At 38.9% G+C, this 27,192-nt stretch overlaps 1 protein-coding gene across 3 annotated transcripts in view; it reads left to right on the forward strand.

Annotated features, from left to right (window-relative positions):
• The window catches only part of rnf111 (ring finger protein 111), a 144,613-nt gene that overhangs the window by 28,640 nt on the left and 88,781 nt on the right, over positions 1–27,192 (forward strand). For all 3 annotated transcript variants that reach the window (XM_073032930.1, XM_073032929.1, XM_073032931.1), the window contains exon 2: positions 11,537–12,441. In XM_073032930.1, coding sequence (XP_072889031.1) covers positions 11,619–12,441 — 823 coding nt within the window. In that variant the 5' untranslated portion in view covers positions 11,537–11,618. The remainder of the gene's footprint in view (positions 1–11,536; positions 12,442–27,192) is intronic.

The raw sequence follows: 27,192 nt of genomic DNA on the forward strand, positions 1-27,192 counted from the left end.
TTTTCTTCCCTGGAAAGTTTCATAGTTGTCATTATAGCTAACTGCAATTCTTTTTAAGCTAAATTTGTCTCAAACTGCCTTGTTAGAAATTAAATGCTTTCCCTTGGATTGTTAAGCTAAGACCTTTAAAATAGTCAGCCAATAACACAACCATAGCGACTTATTTTCTTCATAATAGGGCTCTAAAATGAATTTTAAAGTTGCAGTGGAACTTAAGGTCTTTCTTCAAAACTGAGTTTTATAAAGAGGGGGGGGGGAGGTCTCAGCGGTTTGTGCTGTTGTTGCCTAGCCCTGGTTTGATTCTGATTTCAGGTTCTCTCTTTGTGGAGTTTGCACATTTAATTCGTCTCCAGTGGGTGTTTTATTTTCATTTTCACATGATGCAGGAGGCCACTCTGCCCATTGGAAAAATGCTGCTTCTTAGTGCAGTCCCATTTTCCTGCATTTCCCCATAGCATATTTCCTTCTGAATGTGTTTCTTAGAGGCCTCTATTAAATCTACATTAACTATCTAACACTTGCAGCACAAATTTCTTCACATTTTAAATCTGTGTCTTCTATTTGTCAACTATTTGCTTTACATTCTTTTGTAATTATGAGCAACTTTCAAATCTCTAATCTTTCTGAGCAGAAGAGAAAGCTTTCAGATTCTAAGATGTATCATCTTGTAATTGCTCAAATTTGGAATGATCCTTGCCTGTCATACAGAAACAACTTCATAGTTTTACTTTTCCTACTGTTATCCCAGGAAATGAAATGCAACACCCACTGGTAACAAATTTGCATAATTTCACGAAATGCGATAAATAACTTAACATGAATGAATTAATGTAGCAGAGCAGATGGGACGTTTGAGTTCTGTGGATGTTAGGGCAAAGCACTGGCAATTAGCTACCTCAACATTTCTTTTTTTCATGATGTAAACAAGCTTTTTGGTCGATTTGCATCTGTGCTTGCTGTTAGTGCTTTCTTATCTCTCCCATTCTATTTATCTCTCATGCCCATTCATTCCCCCTCCTCTCCATCCCTGATTTCCTGCCATCCACCTAATTGAGGGCAATTTAGAGTAACCCATTAAACTATTAGTGCAGCTTTGGAAGATGACAGTGAAGCCTATGCAGCCATAGAAACTTAACCTGGACAGCACCCAAGGCCAGGACTCTATCCAGGTTTATGAAGCTATATGGCAGTAGCACACCAGCACACCCACTATTGAGCCGAATTAGATAAATATTAGCATTGTACCATAATGTTATTAAATTTCCCTTTAAAATAATGACACCATTAAAAAAAAATAAAAATGCTTGCATTTCCCAAAGATTCTGAACTGCTTAAAAGATGCTTATAAAATGCAGTTATAAAATTTGAGCAAGTTTTGTTTTAACACAGTACTTGAGGAACTCAGCTGGTCAGGCAACATCTCTGGAGAGAAATAGAGGTGATGTTTAATCAGGACAGGGTTTTGGCCCAAAAAGTTAACTCTTTATTCTTCTGCATTGATATGGCTTGACCTGCTACATTCCTCTAGTGTTTTGTGTCACGATCTAGATTTCCAGCCTCTGCAAAAATCACTTGGGTTTAAAATTGGTTAATCCTTGCCTCAAACTCACTGTCGTTCATCTCCACCAAAATTTGTGGCAACATTTGTCCTGCACTTAAAGTACATGGGGAATAATCCAGGATTAAGCCTTGCAACTTTGCACAGAAATTCCTGTGGTACTGTTGGTTAGTGGCCAAGTGGTCAAGGCGTTGGTCTAGTGATCTGAAGGTCGCTGGTTGGAGCCTCAGCTAAGGTAGCATGCTGTGTCCTTGAGTAAGGCACTTAGCCACACATTGCTCTGTGACAATACCGGTGCCAAGCTGTATCAGCCCTTGGACAACATTGGTGGTGTGGAGAGGGGAGACTTGCATCATGGTCTCCCATACAACCCTGCCCAGGCCTGCGCCCTGGAAACTTTCCAAGGCACAAATCCATAGTCTCTTGAAACTAATGGATGCCTATTGATTAGGGAATATTAGCTGTCAATATTTTTCACAATATCCAAGGTTCTTATAAAGTCATAAGTTGCACAAAGATCGAGATCTGTTTTATATGCACAACCAATTACAGTAGAATTAATTTAATTCTTTGTGTGGGAAAGAGATAAAAGAATAAAATTGAAGTCATGAGAGAGGGAGGTTGTAGGCTTTACTGAAGGAAGGACGAGGGAATGGAATTGTTGGGGTTTCTCTGCTAGGTGGCAGCCTGGACTCAATAGGCAGAGTGGTGTTGTGCATCATAGTAAATAGCCCTATCAGACCTATTTGGTCCTCAACTCTATATAAACACTTCTTTGTGGTGGCGTGTTGGGGAGGCAGCATTAAGAAGAGGAACGCCTCACGTCTTAATAAGCTGGTAAGGAAGGCGGGCTCTGTCGTGGGCAAAGTACTGGAGAGTATAACATCGGTAGCTGAGCGAAGGGCGCTGAGTAGGCTACGGTCAATTATGGAAAACCCTGAACATCCTCTACATAGCACCATCCAGAGACAGAGAAGCAGTTTCAGCGACAGGTTGCTATCGATGCAATGCTCCTCAGACAGGATGAAGAGGTCAATACTCCCCAATGCCATTAGGCTTTACAATTCAACCGCCAGGAGTAAGATATGTTAAAGTGCCGGGGTTGATTGTATTTAATGTATTTAAGTAAACTACTTAAGAACTTTTTAAAAGCTATTATTAATGCTTTTTGAGAGAGTGATTTAGATGCATATCATATTTTTACTGAGTTAAGTATTGTATGTAATTAGTTTTGCTACAACAAGTGTATGGGACATTGGAAAAAATGTTGAATTTCCCCATGGGGATGAATGAAGTATCTATCTATCAGTTAAATTGAATTGTTCATAACAGAATGAAGGATAAAAACCAGTCTTCATTAGCATGGAATTCTAAGTTGTTACATTTGCTTGTAGAACTGCTGAATCTATAGAGTTAAGTACATTAACTGCAGGCTGTGATGTAGTTTGTAACTTGAGGCTTACGGTAGTTTTTGGTCCACTTTCTGTTGGTTGTTTTAGAAGATCTACACAGCACAAATGGATCCTCAAGCCCTCAATGCCCATGCCAGTCATGTGCAATAATAGTGTTTATTGGCATTTGGCATGTGTTCAATTTGCAGTATAAGCTGAAGTACATCAATTGAAGTGGATGCAAAATTATATCTGGTGACTGCAAAAGTGCAGTTGAAAATGGCTAATAATTATGAATAATTTTGAAGAAAGCAGAATAGGAGAGATCTAGACTATGTACTTAGATCTTGAAATATCAATCTTCATATTAAATTGTGTTGATACCTTCCTAGTACTTCTACCTATCCTTTTACTGTACATTAAATTTAATTTGGCCCACCTGTATTACAGTACTAGCTTTAATAGATTATGGGTTCTGCTGTTTATAAGGAGTTTTTACATTCTCCATGTGACAGTGAGTTTCTTTGAGGTGTTCCGGTTTAGGTTGTTTGGTTAATTGGTCACATGGGTGTAATTGGGTGGTGTGGGCTTGTTGGGCCAGAAGGGCTGTTACCGTATTGTATCGCTACATAAGTTATAACTAAGTTAAAAATGTTTGTTTTCCCCATGGGCTGCTTCACTTTCTCTAACCCAAACATATTCTTTTCTGCAACTTAAAAACAACTTAGTTTCGTGCTTTTCCAGTTCTGACAAAGGATCTTTAATGTGAAACACATTATTTTCCCCTTTCCACTGATGCTACCTGACTTGATGAGTATTTCCAGTATTTTTTAATTTGGTATAATTACTTAATTTCTCTCTCAAATATGTTGACGATCTTCACATTATCTATAAAGCAAAAAAAAAATGCTGGAGATATTCAGCAGGCAAGCAACATCTGTAGAAACAGTAGATCACATTTCCTTCAGAACTGGAAAAATGACAAAACTTTTATATCTGAAGCTCCTGAGAAGGTGATGGATGAAGCTTAATTTTCTGATCAGAGGTCTCAGAAGTTAGTGTTATGCAATAGGTATGTAAAGGATTTGGATAAATATGCACATGGTGTAATTAGCAATCTTGCTGGTGATACTAAATTGGGGGTCGTGTTGATAGTGAAGCAGGTTACATAGAATTACAAAGAGATCTTGATCAGTTACCGAGATGAACCAAGGAATAGCAAATGGGTTTCAATTTAGATAAGTGTGAAGAGATTCATTTTAGGTAATCAAGCCATGGTAGAACTTTTATGAATGACAAAGCACAGTTGAGTGCAGTGGAACAGTTGAAGCTAAAAGGCACAATTTGCTGAAAGTGGTTGTGTAAGTAGAAAGTGGTGAAGAAGGTATTTAGCATGCTGTCCATCAGTCAGAACAGAGTTTAGGAGTAGGAACATAATGTTGCAGTTACATAAGTTGTTGGTGATACTGCATTTGAAGAATTGTGTACTCTTGTGGTTATCCTGTTATAGGAATGATTTTTGTCAAACTAGAAGAGTGCAAGAGAGATTTACAAAGCTGCTACCTGAGTTAGAGGGAAAGCTTGACCACCTTGGTCTTTATTCTTTTAAGCACAAGAGAATGAGGGTGAAACTCAATTTATAAAATCATAAGGGGTCATAATCTTTTCCCCAGCTTTGTGAGTCTAAAGCTCAGGGGCACAGATACATAAAAAAGGATAGATTTAAGAGGCCTGGGAGGTAACTTCACACAGAGGGTAAGGATAACCTGGAATGAACTACCAGAAGAGGAGGTTGAGGCGGGTACAATTGCAGCATTTAAGAGACATTTAGGGTACATGGAGGATAGGAGTTTAAAGGATTATGGGCTGGATGCAGACAAATGGATTAACAGGGAGGGTGACTAGTGAAGCTGAAGGGCCTGTTTCCATGCTCTACAACTCTGAGGAAGAGTGGAAAGAATGGACGGTGCAGGCTGAGTTTCTGCAAACGACCTACCGTATTTGCTTTTGACACAAGCAACTGTACCTCCTGAATTCCTACAGTAGATAATTTGTTGCTCCACATTCCGGCATCTGCAGTTTCTTCTGCTTGTGCCTTAGGTGCTATCTGTTGAGCATGGCTGGTCTATCTTGAGTTCTATCGATAAACAAGGAGGAAAAGGGGTAGTAAGAGAGTGGGGAAACTGCTTGCTGGAATGGAGATACAGAATGTGAGCTACCTGACAGTTTTGTCCTCCTGGCTTTGGTCTCTTTCTGTTTCAATGAAGTGCAATGTTAACATTGAGCAGCACCTCGTTTTCCATCTAGGTGCATGGGACTCTGAATTCAACAATTTGACTTAATCAGCCTTTCCTATTTGTATCAGAAGTGACCAGGTCTGATATAGGATCATCAAAAAAGCTTTTTGTTTCCTTCTGGGTGAAACTAGAATTAGATGCTTTAGGTTTAGGGTAAAATATGAGGGAACTACTTCATTCAGAGGATAGTGTGAGTGTGGAATGAGCTGCCAATGAATGTGGTAGATGCAGGGTCAAAGGTAACATTTTAGAGAAGTTCAGATAGGTATGGATGAGAGAGGTTTAGAGGGCTGTGGTCCAGATGAAGGTAGGTGCAGGTCTATGCACTCCCCATCCCTCTCTGCAACCTGTTTTCTCAGCTTTCTATTTCTGATGCAATCATTGACTTAACCTGTGTGTCTTATTTCACGTTTCCATCATCTGCAAGCCTTCTGCTTTTGTTTTCTATGTAGTTAAAATGATAAATTATGTAACAGTTATGGAGACAGAGCTTTCTCTTCACTATTGGATTTATCAGTAACTATTTGGAAATGATCACTACTAGTTTTGTATGTCCTAACGTGTTAGGTCAGTACTCCATAAGACAAGGGAATAGAATTAGGCTATTAGGCCCATCAAATCTACTCTGTCATTCATCATGGCTGATTTATTATCATCCTTACTACTGCTACACGACTGTGTAGGAATGAATTTGACAAATTCACCGCCCTCTGGCTAAAGAAATTCCTCTTCGGCTTTGTTCTAAAAGGACATCTTTCTATTCTGAGACTGTGTCCTCTAGTCCTTGACTGTCCCAATATTGGAAACACTCTTTTCACATCCACTCTATCTAGGCCTTTCAGTATTTGGTAGGTTTCAATGAGATCTCTTTTCCACACCCAGAGCCATTGAATGAATCAGAATCAGGTTTAATGTTTTTTAATTTTTTAATTTTTAATGTTAATGGGCTTAATGGACCTGTGAAAAGAAAGAGTTTTAACATATATTAAGAAAATGAAAGGAGATATAGCTTTTTTGTAGGAAACACATTTAACAGAGACAGAACATTAGAAATTAAAGAGAGATTGGGTTGGAAGCGTTATTGCAGCTTCATTTAATTCAAAGTCGAAGGGAGTTGCAATTTTGGTTAATAAAACCTTACCAATTAAAATACAAAATGTACTAATTGATTCTGTGGGGAGATATGTGATTATACATTGTCAAATCTTTTTGGAATTATGGACTCTTATGAACATTTATGCACCAAATGAAAATGATGCAAAATTCATACAAGAAGTTTTTTTGAATTTGGCCGATGCACATGATAAAATATTAATAGGTGGAGATTTTAACTTTTGTTTAGACCCAGTTCTAGATAGGTCAACTAAGGCTGTTACAAAATCAAAAGTAATAAAGTTAACTTTATCATTGATGAAAGACTTAAATTTGATTGATATATGGAGAAGAATTAATTCAAGAGAACGAGATTATTCATTTTATTCACATAGACATAAAACTTATTCAAGGATTGATTTTTTCCTATTATCAATGAATATTCAGGATAGAGTGAAAAGTGTGGAATATAAAGCGAGAATACTGTCAGACCATTCCCCCTTGATAATGACAATGATAATGATGGATAAGGAGGAATTGATTTACAGATGGAGATTTAATTCAATTTTATTAAAACGTCAAGATTTTTGTGATTTTATGAAAAAACAGATCCAATTTTTTTTGGATACAAACTCATATTCAGTTGATAAATTTATATTATGGGAAGTGATGAAAGCATATTTGAGGGGTCAGATAATAAGTTATGCTTCTAAAATTAAGAAGGAATATATGGTAGAAATAGATCAATTAGAAAAAGAGATTACAAAATTAGAAAAATAATCCCAAAGATATATGACAGAAGAAAAACGGAGACGACTTGTCAATAAGAAGCTACAATATAATACACTCCAGAAATATCGAACAGAAAAAGTAATTATGAGAACTAAACAGAGATATTATGAATTAGGTGAAAGATCACACAAGATTTTTGCTTGGCAGTTGAAAACAGAGCAGGCTTCCAAAACAATAAATGCAATTAGAACAAGTGCAAATAAAATTACTTATAAACCTTTAGAAATTAATGAAACTTTTAAAAAATTTTACTCCCAAATAATATCAATCAGAATCACAGAATGAGGTTGCTGAGATAGAATTTTTTTTTTATCACAAATAACTCTTCCAAAATTGAATTCGGAAGAACAGAAAGGATTAGATATGCCCTTTACATTAAAAGAGGTTGAAGAAGCTTTAGGATCACTCCAGAGTAACAAATCTCCAGGAGAAGACGGTTTTCCGCCTGAATTTTATAAAAAATTTAAAGATTTATTAATCCCTCCTTTTATGGAGTTAATATATCAAGCAGAAAGAACACATAAACTTCCACAATCTTTTTCGACAGCGATCCTAATAGTATTGCCAAAAAAAGATAGAGATCCTTTAAAACCAACATCATATAGGCCTATCTCTTTATTGAATACAGATTATAAAATAATAGCAAAAATTTTATCTAATAGATTATCTAAATATTTACCAAAATTAATACATATGGATCAAACAGGCTTTATCAAAAATAGACAATCGGCGGCTAATGTAACTCGGTTACTTAGCATAATTCATCGGGCACAAAAGGAGGAAATGAGTGTGGCAGTTGCTTTGGATGCAGAAAAAGCATTTGACTGATTGGAATGGGACTTTTTATTTAAGGTATTAGAAAAATATGGGTTAGGAAAATCTTTTATAAAATGGATTAAAGCCTTAAATACTAGTCCCAAAGCTAAAGTAGTGACAAATGGTCAAATTTCAACATCATTCCACTTAACAAGGTCAACTAGACAAGGCTGTCCATTATCACCTGCCCTATTTGTATTGGTGATAGAACCTTTAGCTGAATTAATTAGAATGGATCCAGATATGGTGGGCTTCAGAGTTAACCAGGAGGAATATAAGATTAATTTATTTGCTGATGATGTTCTGATTTATTTAACAAATCCATTGCATTCATTGCATAAATTATCTTTTAAATTGGAAGAATATGGGAAAATATCAGGGTATAAAGTAAGCTGGGATAAAAGTGAAATTTTACCCCTTACTAAAGGAGATTATAGTCAATGTCGATTAGTTACTCAATTTAGATGGCCGACAAATGGTATAAAATATTTAGGTATAAGAGTCGATAATGATATAAAGAATTTATATAAATTAAATTATTTGCCATTATTGAAAAAAATACAAGAAGATCTTGATAAATGGATGATGTTACCAATAACATTAGTAGGTAGAGTTAATGCTGTAAAAATGAATATATTTCCTAGATTACAATATTTATTCCAAACATTACCTATACAACTGCCCCAGAAGTTTTTTCAAGAGTTGAATAAATGTGTGAGGAAGTTTCTTTGGAAAGGTAAGATGTCAAGAATATCGTTGGAAAAATTGACATGTAAATTTGACCTAGGAGGGTTACAACTCCCAAATTTTAAGAATTAGTATAAAGCAAATCAACTTGGATTTATCGCATCTTTTTTTGATGGAGAAAAACCGGCATGGATTAGAATAGAAGTAGATAAGATAGGAGAAAATATACCAGAAGATTTTATATATAAATGGGAATCCAAATGGATACGGGAAAAGAAAGAATCTCTTATATTAAAACATTTGATTGATTTATGGAATAAGGTAAATATGGATGATGAGATAAAGAAATCTTTATTAGCAAAGAGAACCCTAATTCAAAATAGACTTATTCCTTTTACAATGGATAATCAACTTTTATATAACTGGTTTCAAAAAGGGATCAGATATATAGGTGACTGTTTTGAAGGAGGTATATTGATGTCATTTGATCAATTAAAGAATAAATATAAAATATCAAATAACCCTCTTTTCTGTTATTTTCAATTAAAGGCCTATTTAAGAGATAAACCGGGTCAAACAATGTTAATGCCAAAACCTAATGAAATAGAAACTTTAATTCAAAAAGGAAAAATTAAAAAATTTACGTCTTGTATAATTTGATTCAAAAACAGACAATTAAACCAGGAATTCATAAATCAAGACAAAAATGGGAAACTGATTTGAATATTAAAATTGGTGAAAAAAATTGGTCAATACAATACAATAAATGTCCGACTTAGATTAGTACAATACAATTTTTACATCAATTATATATTACACCACAAAAAATAAATAGATTAAACCCAAATTTATCTGACCAATGTTTCCGATGTAATCAAGAAATCGGTACTTTTTTACACTCTACTTGGTCTTGTTTTAAAATTCAACCTTTTTGGATAAATTTAAGACTTTTACTGGAACAAATTATTGGAATACAACTCCCACATAGCCCAATATTATTTTTATTAGGCGATACTGAAGGGATAATACCGAAAGCTAAATTGAATAAATATCAGATGTAGTTCCTCTTGTCCAGGTGTCATATCTACCTAATTTGCCTTTAGACCTTTCAGCTTTCTAAATGCCTGCTCCTTATTAATAGCAACTACACTATTTTCTGGCCCTGACTCTTTTGAAAATCTGATATACTGTGCTGGTGTCTTCCACCGTGAAGAATGATGTAAAAAACTTAGCAAGTTCATCTGCCTCTTTGGCCCCCATTACTACCTCCAGTGACATTTTCCAGTGGTCTGAAATTCACTCTTGCTACACACACAGACACACACAGACACACACACACAGACACACACACACAGACACACACACACAGACACACACACAGACACACACACAGACACACACACAGACACACACACAGACACACACACAGACACACACACACACACACACACACACACACACACGCACATCCTGCTTTGTTTTATTAGCTAGCTTTCCTTCATATTTCATCTTATCTCGCTATTTTGCCGCCTTGTTGGTTTTTCAAAGCTTACTAATCTTCTAACTTCCCACTAATTTTTACTATACCTTGTGCCCTTTTTCTTTTACACTGTCTTTCACTTGGTTGCCATGGTTGCTTTATTTCTCTCTTACCCCCTCCCCCCCTTTTAGAAACTGCTGATTCTTTGGGATGAATCGATCCTTTGTCTTTTGAATTACTCCCAGATACTTCAGCTTGCTGCTCTACCATCAGTTCTGCTAGTGTCCCTTTCCAATCAACTTTGGCCAGCTTCTCTCTCTGAAACTCCCGTTAATGCACTGTAATACTGATACATCTGATTTTTAGCTTCTCCCTTTCAAACTGTAAGGTGAATTCTATTATATTCTGAATGCTGTCTCTTAAGGGTTCTTTTACCCTAAGTTCCCTTCATTACACAATACCCAATCCAGAATTGTGTTTTGCGTAGTGGGTTTGAACACAAGTTGCTCTAAAAAGCCAACTTACAGGCAGTTTACAAATTCCTTCTCTTGGGGTTCAGCATCAACCTGATTTTCCCCAATCTACCTGCATGTTGAAATCTACCCCCATGATCATAAGACATAGAAGCAGTATTAGGCCATTTAGCCCATCAAGTCTGCTCCACCATTCTATCCTGGCTGACTTATTACCTCTCTCAACTCCATTACCCTACCTTCTCCCCATAACCTTTGATGCCCTGACTAATCAAGAACCTATTAACCTCTGCTTTAAATATATCCAGTGACTTGGCTTCCACAGCCTTGTGAGGCAATTAATCCCACAGATTCAGCATCCTCTGGCTAAAGAAATTTCTCCTTACCTTTGTTCTAAACAGACGTCCCTCTATTATCATAACATTGTGTTTTTTTTATTCATTCATTTTCTATCTCCTGTTGTAATTTGTAGCCCACATTCCAGCTACTGGAGGCCTGTATTTAACTCTTATCAGGGTCTTTTTACCCTTGCAGTTTCTTAACTCTACCCACAAAAATTCTACATCTTTTGATCCAATGTCATTTCTTTTTAAGGATTTGATTTCATTTTTGACCAACAAAGCCACCATACCCACTCTGCCCATCTGCCTGTCCTTTTGATACGGTGTGTATTCTTCAATGTTCAGCTCCCGAGGATACCTCCAAAGTGGAACTTGCAAACAGTGAGACTGCTGATTTCAGTGGTCTAGTACTCAGCTTTTAACTTAATGGAAAATGACCCTTTTATCATTATGATGATTATCTCATTACTGATATCACCTTTGTAAATATTTTCATTGCACTTTCTCTATTGCTTTCATATTCTGTTTTTACTTTGATAATTAATTGTCCATTCGGATAAATGTTTTGTAATATCATTACTAATATTTTTCTCCTTTTTTTACCTCCAGACATTAGTGCAAGAATAAGATCATCCAATCCCTTAATAGACTTCCGGATGTAACTCATATAAATTTGACTTTCAACCTGGATATGAAGACTGAGATAACTTCTGATGCACCCAGAAGACAGGAGAGTTCCAAGGAGTCATTAATGAACCCTGAGCCAATCCTGGCAACAAAAAGTTTTAGTACAGACGTTGAAATGATTGCAAGTAAAGTTGGAAATGACTTCACTCATATTTGTGATTCTGGAAAGCCAATCAAAGGCATGAATGAGAACAGATTAGAACAGGAGAAAATGGTTGTTGCTAGAAAAAAGCGTAAGAGCCAGCAGGCTGGTCCATCAGAAACTCAAAACTCTAATTTGAAAGATCACCCAAGTAACATTGGTTTGAGGCCTCATATGCAGTCACAAGACCATGCAGATGATTCTTCTTTTAGTGAGTGTGTTTCATCACCTTCTTCAAGTCTACATTTTGGAGACTCTGATACAATGACTTCAGAAGAAGAGGAGATTCCAGATAGACATTCCCAAACAGTATTGAGTGGCACAAGTAGAACAATTGATTCAAAAATGCACAAGTGGCCAAGGTCTGAACAGGAATCTATATCAGGGATTTTAATTAAGCGACCTTGTCTCCCAAATAGCAGTCTACGGAGGTCTCAACAGAGAAAGAAATTTAATAAACCTAATGTTTCTCAACGGACACAAAAACAAAAGGAGCGTATTTTATTGCAGAGGAAGAAAAGGGAAGTTTTTGCTCGTAAGAAGTATGCCTTACTGTCAAGTTCTAGCAGTTCAGGTGATAATGACCTGAGCAGTGAATCCTCCTCCAGCTCTTCCACTGAAGGGGATGATGATTTATATATGACAAGGAATGAAAGCCACCAAAATAATACAACAGTTGCCTCAGGTAAAATTTTCAGCTTTTATAAATTAGAAAAATAATAAGTTTGTGCTGAAGAAAACTTCTTGATTCACTAGAAAGATTTACTTCCAATTAACTGCAGTGATATAACTATTATTAGCATTTGAGCAATTGTTAATTTAACTCTTTCTAAAAGTGGTAATTTTAGTATAGACAATTGTTATGCTGCAAATCTTTTGTCCAACAATTATCTAACTGAAACAATGGCACAAGTTCTACCATTGATGCAAATTGATATTCAAATAATGAATCTTGAAGCCTAATTGCATTTGATCACTAAGAATGAGAAAAAACTGCAGGTATACAAGAGCACCACCACCACCACTACCTTAAAATTTCCCATAAATTTGCATCCTGGCTTGGAATCGCATTGCTTTTTATTCATTGTTACTGCGTAATCTCCTGACCAAAAGCATTGTAAAATTGCCTTTATCAAAAGTGCTGCAGTAATTCAGGAAATCAGTTTATCATCATCCTATCAAAAATCATGTAGGGCAATAAATGCTGGCCTTCTCAGGAAGATGTTTAAATTGTGAATGATGAATAAATCAAGATGTGGTAGTGTCTTTCAGATTATACTTAATTGATTTTGTTGTATGATAATCCAGCATGATTCAGTTCAGGTTCATGGAAAAGTTGCCTGCTACATAACCTAAATACATATACAATAATGTGTTTATATTCAGAATAAGTTGTTGCACACAATAAGGTACACAATTCAGAAACAAAATGGCATTCTGCAAATATTGCTGAGGGCTTCAGTTGGTCAGAGTTGATAATGGATGTTGCATCCCCGCTGTCTATGTTAAACACAAGCCACGTAAGCCAAGGCAGTATGAAGCTATTGTCCATGTACCAGGCTCACCCTCTCCATGCAGTTAATGAATCCAAACGAATGGCAGAGAACAATTTAATTTGGCACCAGTAGCATCACAGGAGTTGCCAGTCAGTGTTGAACTCAAGGTAGGACTGCCTTAGGGATATTAATCCTTGACTCTTGTGCCAAACATTGTAGGAACAAAAGACAGCTTAAATGGACATCCCTGCTGAACCAGAGCTGCAGCTTGTGCAGCCTAAAGATAGCACGCAGATTCCTGCATGGTACCGTGCATTTCACAATCGCATGGTATCTGCGAAGGGAAATCTTGCCTGAAAAATCTGTTCAGAGTTCTTCAAGGAAGTAACAAGCAGGGTGAAGAAAGAAGTAATAGTGAATGTCATTTAGTTGAATTTTCAGAAGGCATTTGATAAGGTGCCACACATGAGGCTGGTTAACAAGATAAAATTCTGTGGCATTACAGGAAAGATACTGGATGCATAGAGGAATGGCTGACAGGCAGGAGACCTTGAGTAGGAGTAAAGGGGCCTTTTCTGGTTGGCCACCAGTGATTAGTGGTATTCTTCAGTGGTCAGTATTGGGACTGCTACTTTTCACGTTGTTTGTCAATGAGTTGGATAATGGAATTGATGGCTCTGTGATTAGGTGGAGGGGTAGGTAGTGCAGCAGGACCTAGACAAATTGGAAGAATGGGCAAAATAGTGGCAGATTGAATACAGTGTTGGAAATGTATGATAATACATTTTGGTAAAAGGAACAATAGTGAGGACTGTTATCTAAATGGGGAGAAAGTTCAAACATCAGAGGTGCAGAGGGACTTGAGAGTCCTCGTGCAAGACTCCCAGAATGTTAATTTACAGGTTGAATCTGTGGTAAAGAAGGCAAATGCAATGTTGGCACTTATTTCAGGGAGAATAGAATATAAAAGCAAAGAGATAATACTGAGCCTTTACAAGACACTTGTCAGGCCGCACTTGGAGTATTGTCAAAAATTTTGGGCCCCATGTTTCAGAAAGGATGTGTTGTCATTGGAGAGATTCCAGAGCAGGTTCACAAGGATGATTCTAGGAATGAAGGAAGAGCGTTTGGCAGCTTTGGGCCTGTACTCGCTGGAATTTAGAAGAATTCATGGGGATCTCATTGAAACCTACTAAATGTTGAAAGGACTAGATAGGGTGAATGTGGAGAGGATGTTCCTGTGAGGGGGGGGTATCCAGAACTAGAGAGCACAGCCTCAAAATTGAGGGGCAACCTTTTAGAACAGAGGTAAAAAGGAATTTTTTTTATTTTTTTTAGCCAGAAAGTAGTGAATCTGCAGAATGTGCTGCCACAAACTGCAGTGGAGGCCAAGTCCATGCGTATATATTTAAGGTGAAAGTTGATCATTTCTTGATTGGTCAGGACATCAAAGAAGGCAGGTGTATGGGGTTGAGTGGGATCCTGGATCAACCATGATATAATGCTGGAGCAGACTCGATGGCATGAATGGCTTAGTTCTGCTCCAATGTATTATGGTCTGATGGACTCGAGCTCCAGATTTTTCCTCGGGGTTTACTCCCAAAGCCTTCCCCCATGAGTGGGTATAGCTACAAGGCAGTGCAAGTTCGAGATAAGTTTCCCTTCTGGATGAGCTGCCAACCATGGCTGACGAGCTCCTACCTGTCTGAAGTGACTGGTTTTAAGGCACCAGTAGCCCACCTTTACCCCTTCTGTCAGTAGAAACAATTCTGCTAGGCATAGTAGCTAGGCCACATGTGAAGGCCAGTAGCTGGACTTCGTTGTCAGAGGCTATTTGAGATGTGAGTCATTGGGAGTATTTAACAGGTGATACGAGCTTATCCCCAATACCAACTCCAGTTATAACAACCTTAAGGAACCTGTGAAAATATACTTGCTACATCTATAAATAATAATTGTTATTCAGTACAGTTTGTGCTTCCTTAGCTTGTTTTAAAAGAAATGCAAAAGGAGAAGGTGTTTTAAGGATACTGAAGCAAAATGGTGATGAAGTACCTAAATATGTCTAAACCTTGACCTAAATTTACCCAATCCAGTTTCCTCTTGTGACCAAGTCCATATTTCAGTGCCTTTCCTTTGCGACACATTTGTCAATGTGCAGGTGCCAACTTCCACCTGAAAGGTCTAATCAGAACTGTGTAGATCTTGTCTCTCTGCTTACTATCTTTTGCTAATTATTTATTTGTTAATAGGTATAATAAAAACTTGTTATAAAAAAAGCTCATTTTCAGGCAAAATCCTTTTGTAATGCTTTGTAAATTTTTTGGCCATCTTGAACGTAATTGGTAAATTCTATGGGCTTTGCAAATTCTCTATTATTTTTGGTCTGAACCAAAAATGAATGCAGATTTGTCCTCACTGAACATTTGAAGAGCTTCTATGATATCCTCCCTCATTATCATAGTGGCTTCACTAATCAGGATTGCATACCTTCTCTCACTTGTAGATTCTGAACTCTGGAATGTTGAGTTACCACTCCTGTCTTCCTTTCACTCATATCTCTTTTGCCAGCAACAGAAACATTCCTATGTCTGATTAATGCTCTTAAATTCAGCTGAACTCCTTGCATTGAAAATTAGACTTTGCATTGTATACATGCTACGTTTCACTCATGTCTGCTCTGCCTTCTGGACTGACTTAGTTTTCCTTTGATGTTTGACTGCATCTTACCTCCCCCCACCCCAACACCCCCCATCTATTTTGTTTCTTTCTCCTATCAACTTTGTTTAACCTCTTCACAGCAGTCAACAGTTCTGCCAAACATCTTTGCAGGAATGTATGACCTGTTCTGGATCAAGTATAACTTGTCCATCTTGTACTAGTTTTACCTTCCCCAGCACCTGTACAAGTAATCCAAAACCCTAAAGCTCTCCTTCTTTCACAGACCTTTTGTAATTTATTTTTTTATTGAAGTTCATCATCAAACAAACATTTCCATAAAATGTATTTCAGACATTGTACATATATATCATATAATCATATATATCACAAATCTCCACAAAGTATTTATCTGAGGTATACACTTATAGAAAAGAGTGGAAAGAAAAAACAAGCAAAAGGAAAGAACTATGTACAAGTAGGGAGTGATCTTTTTTTTTTACAACAGATTCATTGATTTGTGAGAATAAAATCAGGCCTATGAGGCATTATGTAGTTAAAGCATTTTTCCCAGTATGAATCAAATTGTTCCAAATTGGATAAAATTCTCTTACATTTGATTGGATTTAATAGCCCATTGACATTAAAAGAAATGAATTTTACCTTGTCCTTAGCCATCTGTATTTATCTGTCAATGTATCATTGAAATTAGAATAAAACTTAGTTGATCTACTCCCTGAACAAATAAGAACCAAGAAACACAAATAATAACAAAAATGGCAACGAACGTGTGATTCCAAGGCTGAGGTCTCTAGTAGATGACCCTGCGTTGAGCTAGAGGAAATGTCTAGCTGTGGGGGATAACCCCTCCTACTTGTGAGTTGAGGGCCCCCATTGCAGTATTCATAAAAGTCAGTGAACAAATCCATTACACAAAAAAGATTTCCTTGTGTACTCCTCCATAGAGGGGGTGGGGTGGCCCTGTTGGTGAGGAATGAGATTCAGTCCTTTGCAAGGGGGGACATAGGATCAGGAGAAGTAGAGTCTGTGTGGATAGAACTGAGGAACAGTAAGGGCAAAAGGACCCAAATGGGTGTTGTCTACAGGCCACCAAACAGTAGCATGGATAGGGTGCAAGTTGAATAGGGAGTTAACATTGGCATGTGGCAAAGGTAATGTCGCAGTAGTTATGGGGGATTTCAACATGCAGGTGAACTGGGAGAATCAGGATCGGGAGTTTGTAGAGTGCCTACGGGATGCATTCTTGGAACAGCTTGTACGAGAGCCGACCAGGGACAAGGCTATTCTGGATTTAGTGTTGTGTAATGAACAGGATTTGATAAGCGATCTTGAAGTAAAGGAGCCATTAGGAGGTAGTGACCATAATATGATAAGTTTTTATCTGCAATTTGAGAAGGATAAGGGCAGATCGGAGGTGTCAGTGTTGCAGTTGAACAAAGGAGACTATGAGCCATGAGGGAGGAACTGGCCAAAGTTAAATGGATGGATATCCTAGCAGAAAAGACAGAGGAACAGCAATGGCAGGTATTCTTGGGAATAATGCACAAGGTGCAAAATCAGTTCATCACCCAGAGAAGGAAGGATTCAAAGGGGGGAAAGGGGCCACAGTGGTTGACAAAGGAAGTCAGAGATTGCATAGCATTTTTTAAAAAAAAGGAAGTATGACAGAGCTAAGGTGAGTGGGAGGACAGAGGATTGGGAAGTTTTTAAGGAACAACAGAACTTAACTAAAAGGGCAATATGGGGAGAAGAAATTAGGTATGAACGCAAGCTAGCCAGGAAAATAAAGGAGGATAGCAAAAGCTTTTTTAGGTATGTGAGGAGAAAGAAGATAGTTAAGAACAATGTTGGGCCCTTGAAGAATGAATTGGGTGAAATTGTTATGGGAAACAGAGAAATAGCAGAAGAATTTAATAAGTACTTTAGATCTGTCTTCACTAGGGAAGACACAAGCAATCTCTCAGATGTATGGATGGGCCAAGGACATAGGGTAACAGAGGAAATGAAACAGATTGACATTAGGAAGGAAACGGTGATGAGTAGACTGATGGGACTGAAGGCTGACAATTCCCCAGGTCCAGATGGTCTGCATCCTGGGTACTAAAGGAGGTGGCCCTGGAAATTGCAGATGCATTGGTAATCATTTTCCAATGTTCCTTAGATTCAGGATCAGTTCCTGAGGATTGGAGAATGGCTAATGTTATCCCACTTTTTAAGAAAGGAGGGAGGGAGAAAACAGAGAACTATCATCGACCTGTCAGCCTGACATCAGTGGTGGGGAAGATGCTAGAGTCCATTATTAAAGATGTAATAGTGGCATATCTAGATAGCAGTGATAGGATTGGGCCGAGCCAGCATGGATTTACCAAGGGCAAATCATGCTTGACTAATCTATTGGAATTTTTCGAGGATGTAACCAGGAAGTTAGACAAGGGAGATCCAGTGGATGTAGTGTACCTCGATTTTCAGAAGGCATTTGATAAGGTCCCACATAGGAGATTGGTGGGTAAAATCAGAGCTCATGGCATTGGGGGGAAGATATTGACATGGATAGAAAACTGGTTGGCAGATAGGAAGCAAAGGGTAACAGTGAATGGGTGTTTCTCGAAATGGCAGGTGGTGACTAGTGGGATGCCACAGGGCTCGGTATTGGGACCACAGCTGTTAACAATTTACATCAACGATTTAGATGAAGGCATTGAGAATAACATCCGCAAGTTTGCTGATGATACTAAGCTGGGTGGCAGTGTGACATGTGATGAGGATGTTAGGAGAATTCAGGGTGACTTGGATAGGCTGAGTGAGTGGGCAGAGACTTGGCAGATGACGTTTAATGTGAATAAGTGTGAGGTTATCCACTTTGGGAGTAAGAACAGGAAGGCAGATTATTATCTGAACGGTATAGAGTTAGGTAAGGGAGAAATACAAAGAGATCTAGGAGTCCTTGTTCATCAGTCACTGAAGGTGAATGAGCAAGTGCAGCAGGCAGTGAAGAAGGCTAATGGAATGTTGGCCTTTATTACAAAGGGAATTGAGTACAAGAGCAAGGAAATCCTCTTGCATTTGTACAGAGCCCTGGTGAGACCACACCTGGAGTATTGTGTACAGTTTTGGTCTCCAGGGTTAAGGAAGGACATCCTGGCTGTAGAGGAAGTGCAGTGTAGATTCACGAGGTTAATTCCTGGGATGTCTGGACTGTCTTACGCAGAGAGGTTAGAGAGACTGGGCTTGTACACGCTGGAATTAAGGAGATTGAGAGGGGATCTGATTGAAACATATAAGATTATTAAGGGATTGGACAAGATAGAGGCAGGAAATATGTTCCAGATGCTGGGACAGTCCAGTACCAGAGGGCATGGTTTGAGAATAAGGGGTAGGTCATTTAGGACAGAGTTAAGGAAAAACTTCTTCTCCCAGAGAGTTGTGGGGGTCTGGAATGCACTGCCTCGGAAGGTAGTGGAGGCCAATTCTCTGGATGCTTTCAAGGAGGAGCTAGATAGGTATCTTATGGATAGGGGAATCAAGTGATATGGGGACAAGGCAGGAACCGGGTATTGATAGTAGTTGATCAGCCATGATCTCAGAATGGCGGTGCAGGCTCGAAGGGCTGAATGGTCTACTTCTGCACCTATTGTCTATATATATATATACACACATACACACACACACACACACACATACATACACACACACGTATATATGTGTGTATGTGTGTGTGTGTATATATATAATACAGACAGACACACATTACACACACACACATATATATTACATATATTATTATATTACATATATATTCTCATTTTGGTGGGAAAAAGAAGTAAGTGAGTGAATAAATAATAACAACTAAGTAATATAAATTCCACATTATAATAAGTATTTCTCGAGATAGGTATATCACCGTGTACTTTTGCTTCCGTTTAGCTTCTCAACATTTTTAAAGTTAGCCAAACCTTATGGCTTTTCTGAAGAGGGTGAGGACTGTCTTTGGGAAACTCCCGGTCTCTTCCTGATATATTTCTCTCGGCCTCCTCCCATCTCCTGCCTTCTCGATTCTCGCACTATTTCCCTAGCGGAGTGGGATAATTCCTTAGTCACTCTTTCCCTCGTTTTGGTCACTCTGACGGGCAACCCTCTGGGCTTCTGTCTACATGTCTGTATTCGCCTCTTCCACTGTCTGGTACAACCACGTCCTGTTGTCATAAAACACTCGAAGTTTAGCAGGGTATGGAGTTTGAAATCTAATCCTTTTTTGCTTTAGTGCTCGCTTTACTTCGGAATATTCTTTGTGTTTCTGCAGGACCGCGGGGGGGGGGGGGGGGGTAATCTTGGTCGAAATATATTAATTTATCGTCGAAAAACACTCTCTTCTTACCCCAGGCCCTTCATAGAATCTCCGCCTTGGTGCTGTACCGAAGGAATTTAATTATTATTGAGCGTGGCTTTCTATCCCGGGTAGGTTTCGGGATGTGCGCACGATGGGCTCTTTTGACTTCCAGCTTCATAGCTGAGGGAAGATCCAGCGCATCCCGCAGTAACTTTCCGACAAACTCCGTCATAGACGAGCCCTCCGCTCCTTCAGGAACGTTGTAGATTCTGATATTTTTTCGCCGTAATCTTCCCTCCAGGTCAAGTAGTTTACCTTCTTGGTGATGTAATATTTTTATTGTCTTATTCAGTATCCGTTCCACGTTTTGAACGCGATCTTCCACCTTCTCAATGTGAGTCTCTGCCACCGCTATTTTTTGATTGATGCTGGTGAGCTCTGACTTAATATCACGAAGCTGCTGTTTTATATCTTTCTGGAACTCTATTTCTTTCAGGATTTCAATCACATTCGCCGCTTCGCCTGAACGAGGCCCAGCGTCTGCCTCGCTAGCACGCAGTCGGGTAGGAGAGCTGCTCGCTGCACTCCTCTCGGCTGCAGTCTCCGCAGTGTCGCTTTTTTTATTTCCATTCCTTTTTCCCCATTCTTGCCCCTTTTCAGTTCAAAGATTTTTCAAAAAATATTATATTTGATGGGTTAACGGGGCTTAATGCGCGTTTTTCCGGAGCAGCTAGTGACTCATGCTGCCATTCTCGACGATGATGTCACCGGAACCCCTCACAGACCTTTTGGCCACATATTCACCTGACCTTTACCCACTATCACATAACTTGGGAAGGATTCTAAAGATTGCAGCTTTAGAGTTGCTGCTCTTTAATCTGACCTAGTTCCCTAAATTCATTTTGTAGGATTCGCATCTCTATTTATGCAGTTAATACAAATGTCTATCCCCACTCCACCCCGTGCTGTTTACTCTCCCATTCCACTCAACTGTTTGTTGATTCGCATCTGTGGCCTGAGATTTGGTCTCCCAATTTCTAACCTACAGAAGCTGTTCATGAGCCTGCCTGCCTCCCTTCCTCTGCCTGGTGACCATTCTTTTCATCCCATAAGCAGAAGGATGAACACTGCTAAAAACATGCTGTACACAGAAGTTTAAGCCTTATAAATGAGTTATGCAACACTGAAACTACTTCCATTAATACATTGTGGTGCCTCCAGTCATTGCTAAAATACTAATATGGTGCTCAATCTGGTAATTTTTAAATTCTAAGTCCCAAATTTTATATAGAGATCAGCTTTTAATCAGCAAAGCTGCAAATTATGCATTTGAGCCTACATTTGGAGGGAGAGATTGAGTAGTCAAAGACGAGCATAACTGACAGATAGTTTGATATAAAAAACATAAAAGTTTTGAGTATAGTAAAACTTCAATAATCTGGCAATTTCAGTACTTTGATGTTGGACAAGCAGATTTTCCAGACTATTGGAGTTTAGCTGGAGTTGGAAATACACAAGTAATGTGTACCCCATTCAAGTTGCAAACCTGGTCTTCTAGCTGTGCCCTGCTTGGACTCCGAAGTCTCGTCTTGCATACTAATGGTGAGCCAGTGTTTACAATGGATAAAATCAGCATAGATGTCAACTGCAGATAATCCAACTGCTTTCATACAATATTATTGACAATTGCATCTTCCAAATTTTCATTGTAACATTCAAGATTGTTGATGCCTTCAAATTCTTCATAGTTCATAGGACTGCCTTAATGCTGAGGGATTTGAATAGACCAGGAAAGTTTTTTATATTTAGATTATCCTCATTGGGGTGTGTGTGGCGGGGCAACATTCAACTTCCTTTCAGGAAATGAGCTGGATAAGTGGTGAAGTGTCAATGGGGTAGTACTTTGGGACCAATAACCATAATTCTATTAATTTTAAAGCAGTAATAGAGAAAAATGGGACTGGTCCACAAATTAAAGTCGCAACCTGACAGATCTGCAGCAACTGTGTGCTGCTATCATGTCAACGTGGACCAGAAACTCTAAGGAATGTTTCTTGCACCTTTTTGTATTCATGGCATTCTGTGAATCTTCCATACCACCACTTGCCAAAGATGCTCTATTGGATTGAGATCTGGTGACTGTGGAGGACTTTAGAGCACACTGAACTCATTGTCATGTTCATGGAATCACTTGAGATGGCATGCTTTGTAACGTGGCAAGTTATCTTGCTGAAAGTAGCATTAGAAGATAGACAGTCTATGGCCATAAAGGGATGCAAATGGATATAATGAACATGGACATGGTGTAAATAGGAGGGGTTAGGGTTTGGGTGTTCTAGATTTGCTTTTTAGCTGATTCTGCACAACATTTTGGGCTAAATGGACTGTTCCTGTGCTGTACTCTATATTCTAATCAGCAGCGATACTTAAGTAGGCTGTAACACTTTAACAGTGCTCAGTTTGTATTAAAGGAGCCCAGTGTGTGCCAAAAAACATTCCCTGCTCCATTATACCACCAACAGCAGCCTGAACAGTTTTCACAGGGCAGGGTATGGATTCATGTTGTTTACACCAAGTTCTGCCCCCTACAGTCTGCATGTTGCAACAGAAAATGAGATTCGTCAGACCACATGTTTTTTTTCCAATCTTCAACTATCCAGTTTTGCTGAGCTTGTACCCACTGTAGCTTCAATTTCCAGTTTTTAGCTGACAGGAGTGGAACCTGGTATGGTCTTCTGCTTCTGTAGCCCATCATGTCAAGGCTAGATGTATTGTGCATTCAGCGATGCTCTTCTGCACACCACTGGTGTAATGTATGGTTATCTAGGTTACTGTCACCTTCCTGTCAGCTTGAACCAATCTGGTCATTCTCTTCTGACCTCTCTCCTAAACAAAGTATTTTTGCCCACAGAACTGTCACTCACTGGATGTATTTTGTTTTTCACATCATTCTCTATAAACTCTAGAGACTGCTGTGTGTGAAAATCCCAGGAGATCAGCGGTTTCTGAAATACTCAATCCACCCTGTTTGGAACCAACAATCATTTTTCATGGTCAAAATCACTTCAAGCACATTTCTTCTCCATTCTGATGTTTCGTCTAAATAAAAGCTGAACCTCTGGACTATGACTGCATGTTCTTATGCATTGAGTTGCTGCCACGATTGGCTGATTTTAGATAATTGCATTAGGAGTAGGTGTACCTTTTAAAGTGGCCACTGAGTGTATGTGTCCTGGACACAAGTGGACAGGTAAAATCATTATATACACTATCCACCCTGCAAATTGCCTTTTCCAAATGTTCTCTTCTGGAAAACACTATAGGGTTATTGAAACAAAATCTTCATGCCATCTGAAAAGTTATTCCACCAGGCAGTTAGTCTTATCACTCATTTTAGTTAGCTCCCTCCCCATCACCTCTATCTATTGCGTTGGTTACTGTACAGCACTGTAAACACTTTAAACTACTTTTTATAATGCTGTTTATATTATAAATGCATGCCTAGCATTTATGTATTTATGCACATTCTATCCCATATCTGTATTTTAACCTCTAACTTACCTTTATATAACTCTTAGAATTGTTGAATGTCATGCCATAGCAAATTGCTAATACGTGTAATTGCATATAGTGAATGAAGTTGATCCTTGATTTGATCCAATCACTATATTTAAGAGGCATTTAGACAGGTACCAAAGGGCCAATTTCTGTAGGAAAAAACTACTCTAAGAACTCGGTAGGTCAAGCAGTATATGTGGAAGCAAAGAGATTGTCAGTGTTTCAGATCAAGACCCTGCATCAGGACTACAGACAGAAGAAAGGCAATATTTGGAAATGAGAGAGAAAGGTGCGATAGAGGCTGGTTGATAATAGGTGGACTAGATGAGGCAGTGGAGGACTGCGAATGATGGACAAATGGAGCTAGTTGGTGAGGAAGAGAGGCAATTCTGAGACAAGTTGGTGGCTGATGGATGGAAGCATACGGGAAAAAAATTGAAAAGATGGAACCAGGTGGGGAAATGTAAGAATAAAGGCTGGAATGTAGTAAGTAAAACTAAATAAGGATGGGGTGGAACCTATTGAGTTGGGGGATAGGGAAGTAAACCTAAGGGAGAAGAAACCCAGGTGGATGGGTGAATTCATAATGGGCAGGTGAAGCCAGGAGGGGGAGAATAATCTAACAGAGTGGGAGAAGGGATGGGAAAAAGTGAACAAAGGGGGAGAGAAATTTGGTGGACTGGTAGGAGTGTGGGTTACTGTAAATTGGAAAACTTCTTGTTCGTTCCATTGAATTATATGTTATATATGTTATCCAAGTGAAATACGAGGTGTTACTCTCATTTGTGTTGACTTCATGGTCAAAGACAGACAAGTCAGTGTAAGAATGGAGCGGTGAACTGAAGTGGGTCAGAATTAGGTTTATTATCACCGACATATGTTGTGAAATGTATTGCCTTGTGGCAACAGTATAGTGCAAGTTATAAAAATGACAATTAACAAAAAATAAGTGAGCAGACTTTGGTGACATACCAAGTGTCCTCAGTTCTTAATAGAGGAGACTTGGTATGTCACCAAAGACAGGAGAAGTCAATGCTACCGGGCAAAAGTTGTTGAAACAGTTCACCCTAGTCGTCTTGGGCATCAGTATGATTGCTGCCATTTTGAAGTGAGTGGGAATCTCTGACTACTGGAGTGACAGGTTGAAGATGTCCTTGAACACTCCAGCCATTTGATCAGCACAGATTTTCAGTAACCTGCCTGACACTCCATTGGGGTATAATGCCTTGTAAGGCTTAAGGTCTGGCTTGAAAATACTTAAGATAGCCATTTTGGGCATATTGCAGGTGCCCCACAAAACAGTTGCCTAGTCTATGCTGATCTTTCTGACGTAGGGGACGTCACATCATTAGCACCAAATGCATTGCACCACATTAGAAGAGGTGCATGTGAATCTAACATGGAAGAACTAATCCTTCAATAGTGGTGAGGGAGGAGGTGCAGGAACATGTACTGCAGCACCTACTAGGGGTGGAATGAAACAGTGAGGTGTATAGAGAAGTATGTACAGACCAGGGAGTGGCAGAGAGACTGGGTCTTATGAAATGCAGAGTGGGGGGAAGGGGAAGATGTAGCTATTGGTGGGATCCTGTTGCAGCTGTTAGAAGAATGAAGAGTGATATGCTGGATAATAGGGGGATAGAGTAATAGGCAAAAATAAAGGACAAAAATGAATTGCTGATAGTGGCACATTTGAAAAATTGAAGCCTGGAGCTGTGGGACATGGAGAAAAAGACAAAAGGTACTGATTCACAATAAAGATGGTAGATTGTAGGATGTGGAGGGAAAACTCCCGAGAAGAGCGGTGAATTGATTGTACCCAAGAACCTGCCTAGGGCTAAACTCGTCTGAAAACAGAACTGGTAACCCCCACCTTGGACAAGCTGGCGACAAGCTAATTTAAAGTTCAAAGTAAACTTATGATCAAAGTGCATATGTCAGCATATACAGTACTGAGATTCATTTTTTTGCAGTCATACTCAATAAATCCAATCATAATAGAATCAATGAAAGACCACACCAACAGGGTGGACAACCAATGTGCAAAAGACAAAAAAAAGTACAAATATGAAAAGAAAATTAAATAAGCAATTATAAAAACATGAGCTGAGAAGTCTTTGATAGGGAGTCCATAGGTTGTGGAAACAGTTTAGTGAGGAGGCAAGTGAAGTTGAGTGAGATTACCCCTCTAGTTCAAGTGACTGATGGTTGTGGGGTACTAACTTTTCCTGAACCTGTTGGTGTGAGTCCTGAGGCACCTGTACCACCCTCCTGATGGCTGGAAAGAGAACATAACCAGAATGATGGTGGTCCCTGATGATGAATGCTGCTTTCTTGTAACAACGCTCCGTGTAGATGTACTCATTGGTGGGGAGGGCTTTACCCATGATGGACTGAGCTATGTCCACTATTATAGGATTTTCTGTACAAGGGCATTTCCATACCAGACAGTGATGCAGCCAGTCAATATACTGTCCACCATGTATCTATAGAAGTTTGTCAAAGTTTTATAGGTCATGCTGAATCTTCACAAACTTCCAAGGAAAAAGAGACTCTGCTGTACCTTCTTTGTAATTGCACTTGCTTGCTGGGTCCAGGAAAAGTCCTGAAGTGATAACACAGAGGAATTTAAAGTTGCTGACCCACTCCTCCTCTGATCCCCCAAGAAGACTGGATCATGGACCTCTGGTTTCCTCCTCCTGAAGTCAGTAATCAGCTCCTTGGTCTTGCTGACATTAAGTGAGAGTGACATTGTTGTTGTGGCACCACTCAGCCAGATTTTCAATCTCCCTCCTATATGCTGATTCATAACCACCTTTGATTTGGCCAACAACAGTGATATCATCAGCAAACTTTAATCTGGCATTGGACCTGTGCTTAGTATCTCAGTCATAAGTGTGAAACGAGTAGAGCAGAGGGCTAAGCACACAACGTGTTGCACTTAAGGGTTTTGGAAGAGATGATGTCACCCGAACTGACTGGGGTCTGTATGTTAAGAAATCGAGGATCCACTTGCACAAGGAGGTATTGAGGCCTGGGTCTTGAAGCTTATTGATTAGTTTTGAAGGAATGGTAGTATTGAATGCCAACCAGTAGTTGATAAAGAGCATCCTAATATATACATTGTTGCTGTCCAGATGTTCCAGGGTTGAGTGAGGAGCCAATTAAATGGCATCTGCTGTGGACCTGTTGTGCCAGTAGGCAAACTGAAGCAGATCCAAGTCACTTCTCAGGCAGGAGTTGATGTGTTTCATTGTCAGCCTGTCAAAACACTTCATTCTGGATGTAATTGCTTTAGGACAATAGTCCTTAAGGTTTCAAAGATTTCAAAGATACATTTAATGTCAGAGAAATGTATACAATATACATCCTGAAA

Source organism: Hemitrygon akajei, chromosome 30 (assembly GCF_048418815.1).
Source record: "Hemitrygon akajei chromosome 30, sHemAka1.3, whole genome shotgun sequence".
In the NCBI taxonomy this organism is placed as follows: Eukaryota; Metazoa; Chordata; class Chondrichthyes; order Myliobatiformes; family Dasyatidae; genus Hemitrygon; species Hemitrygon akajei.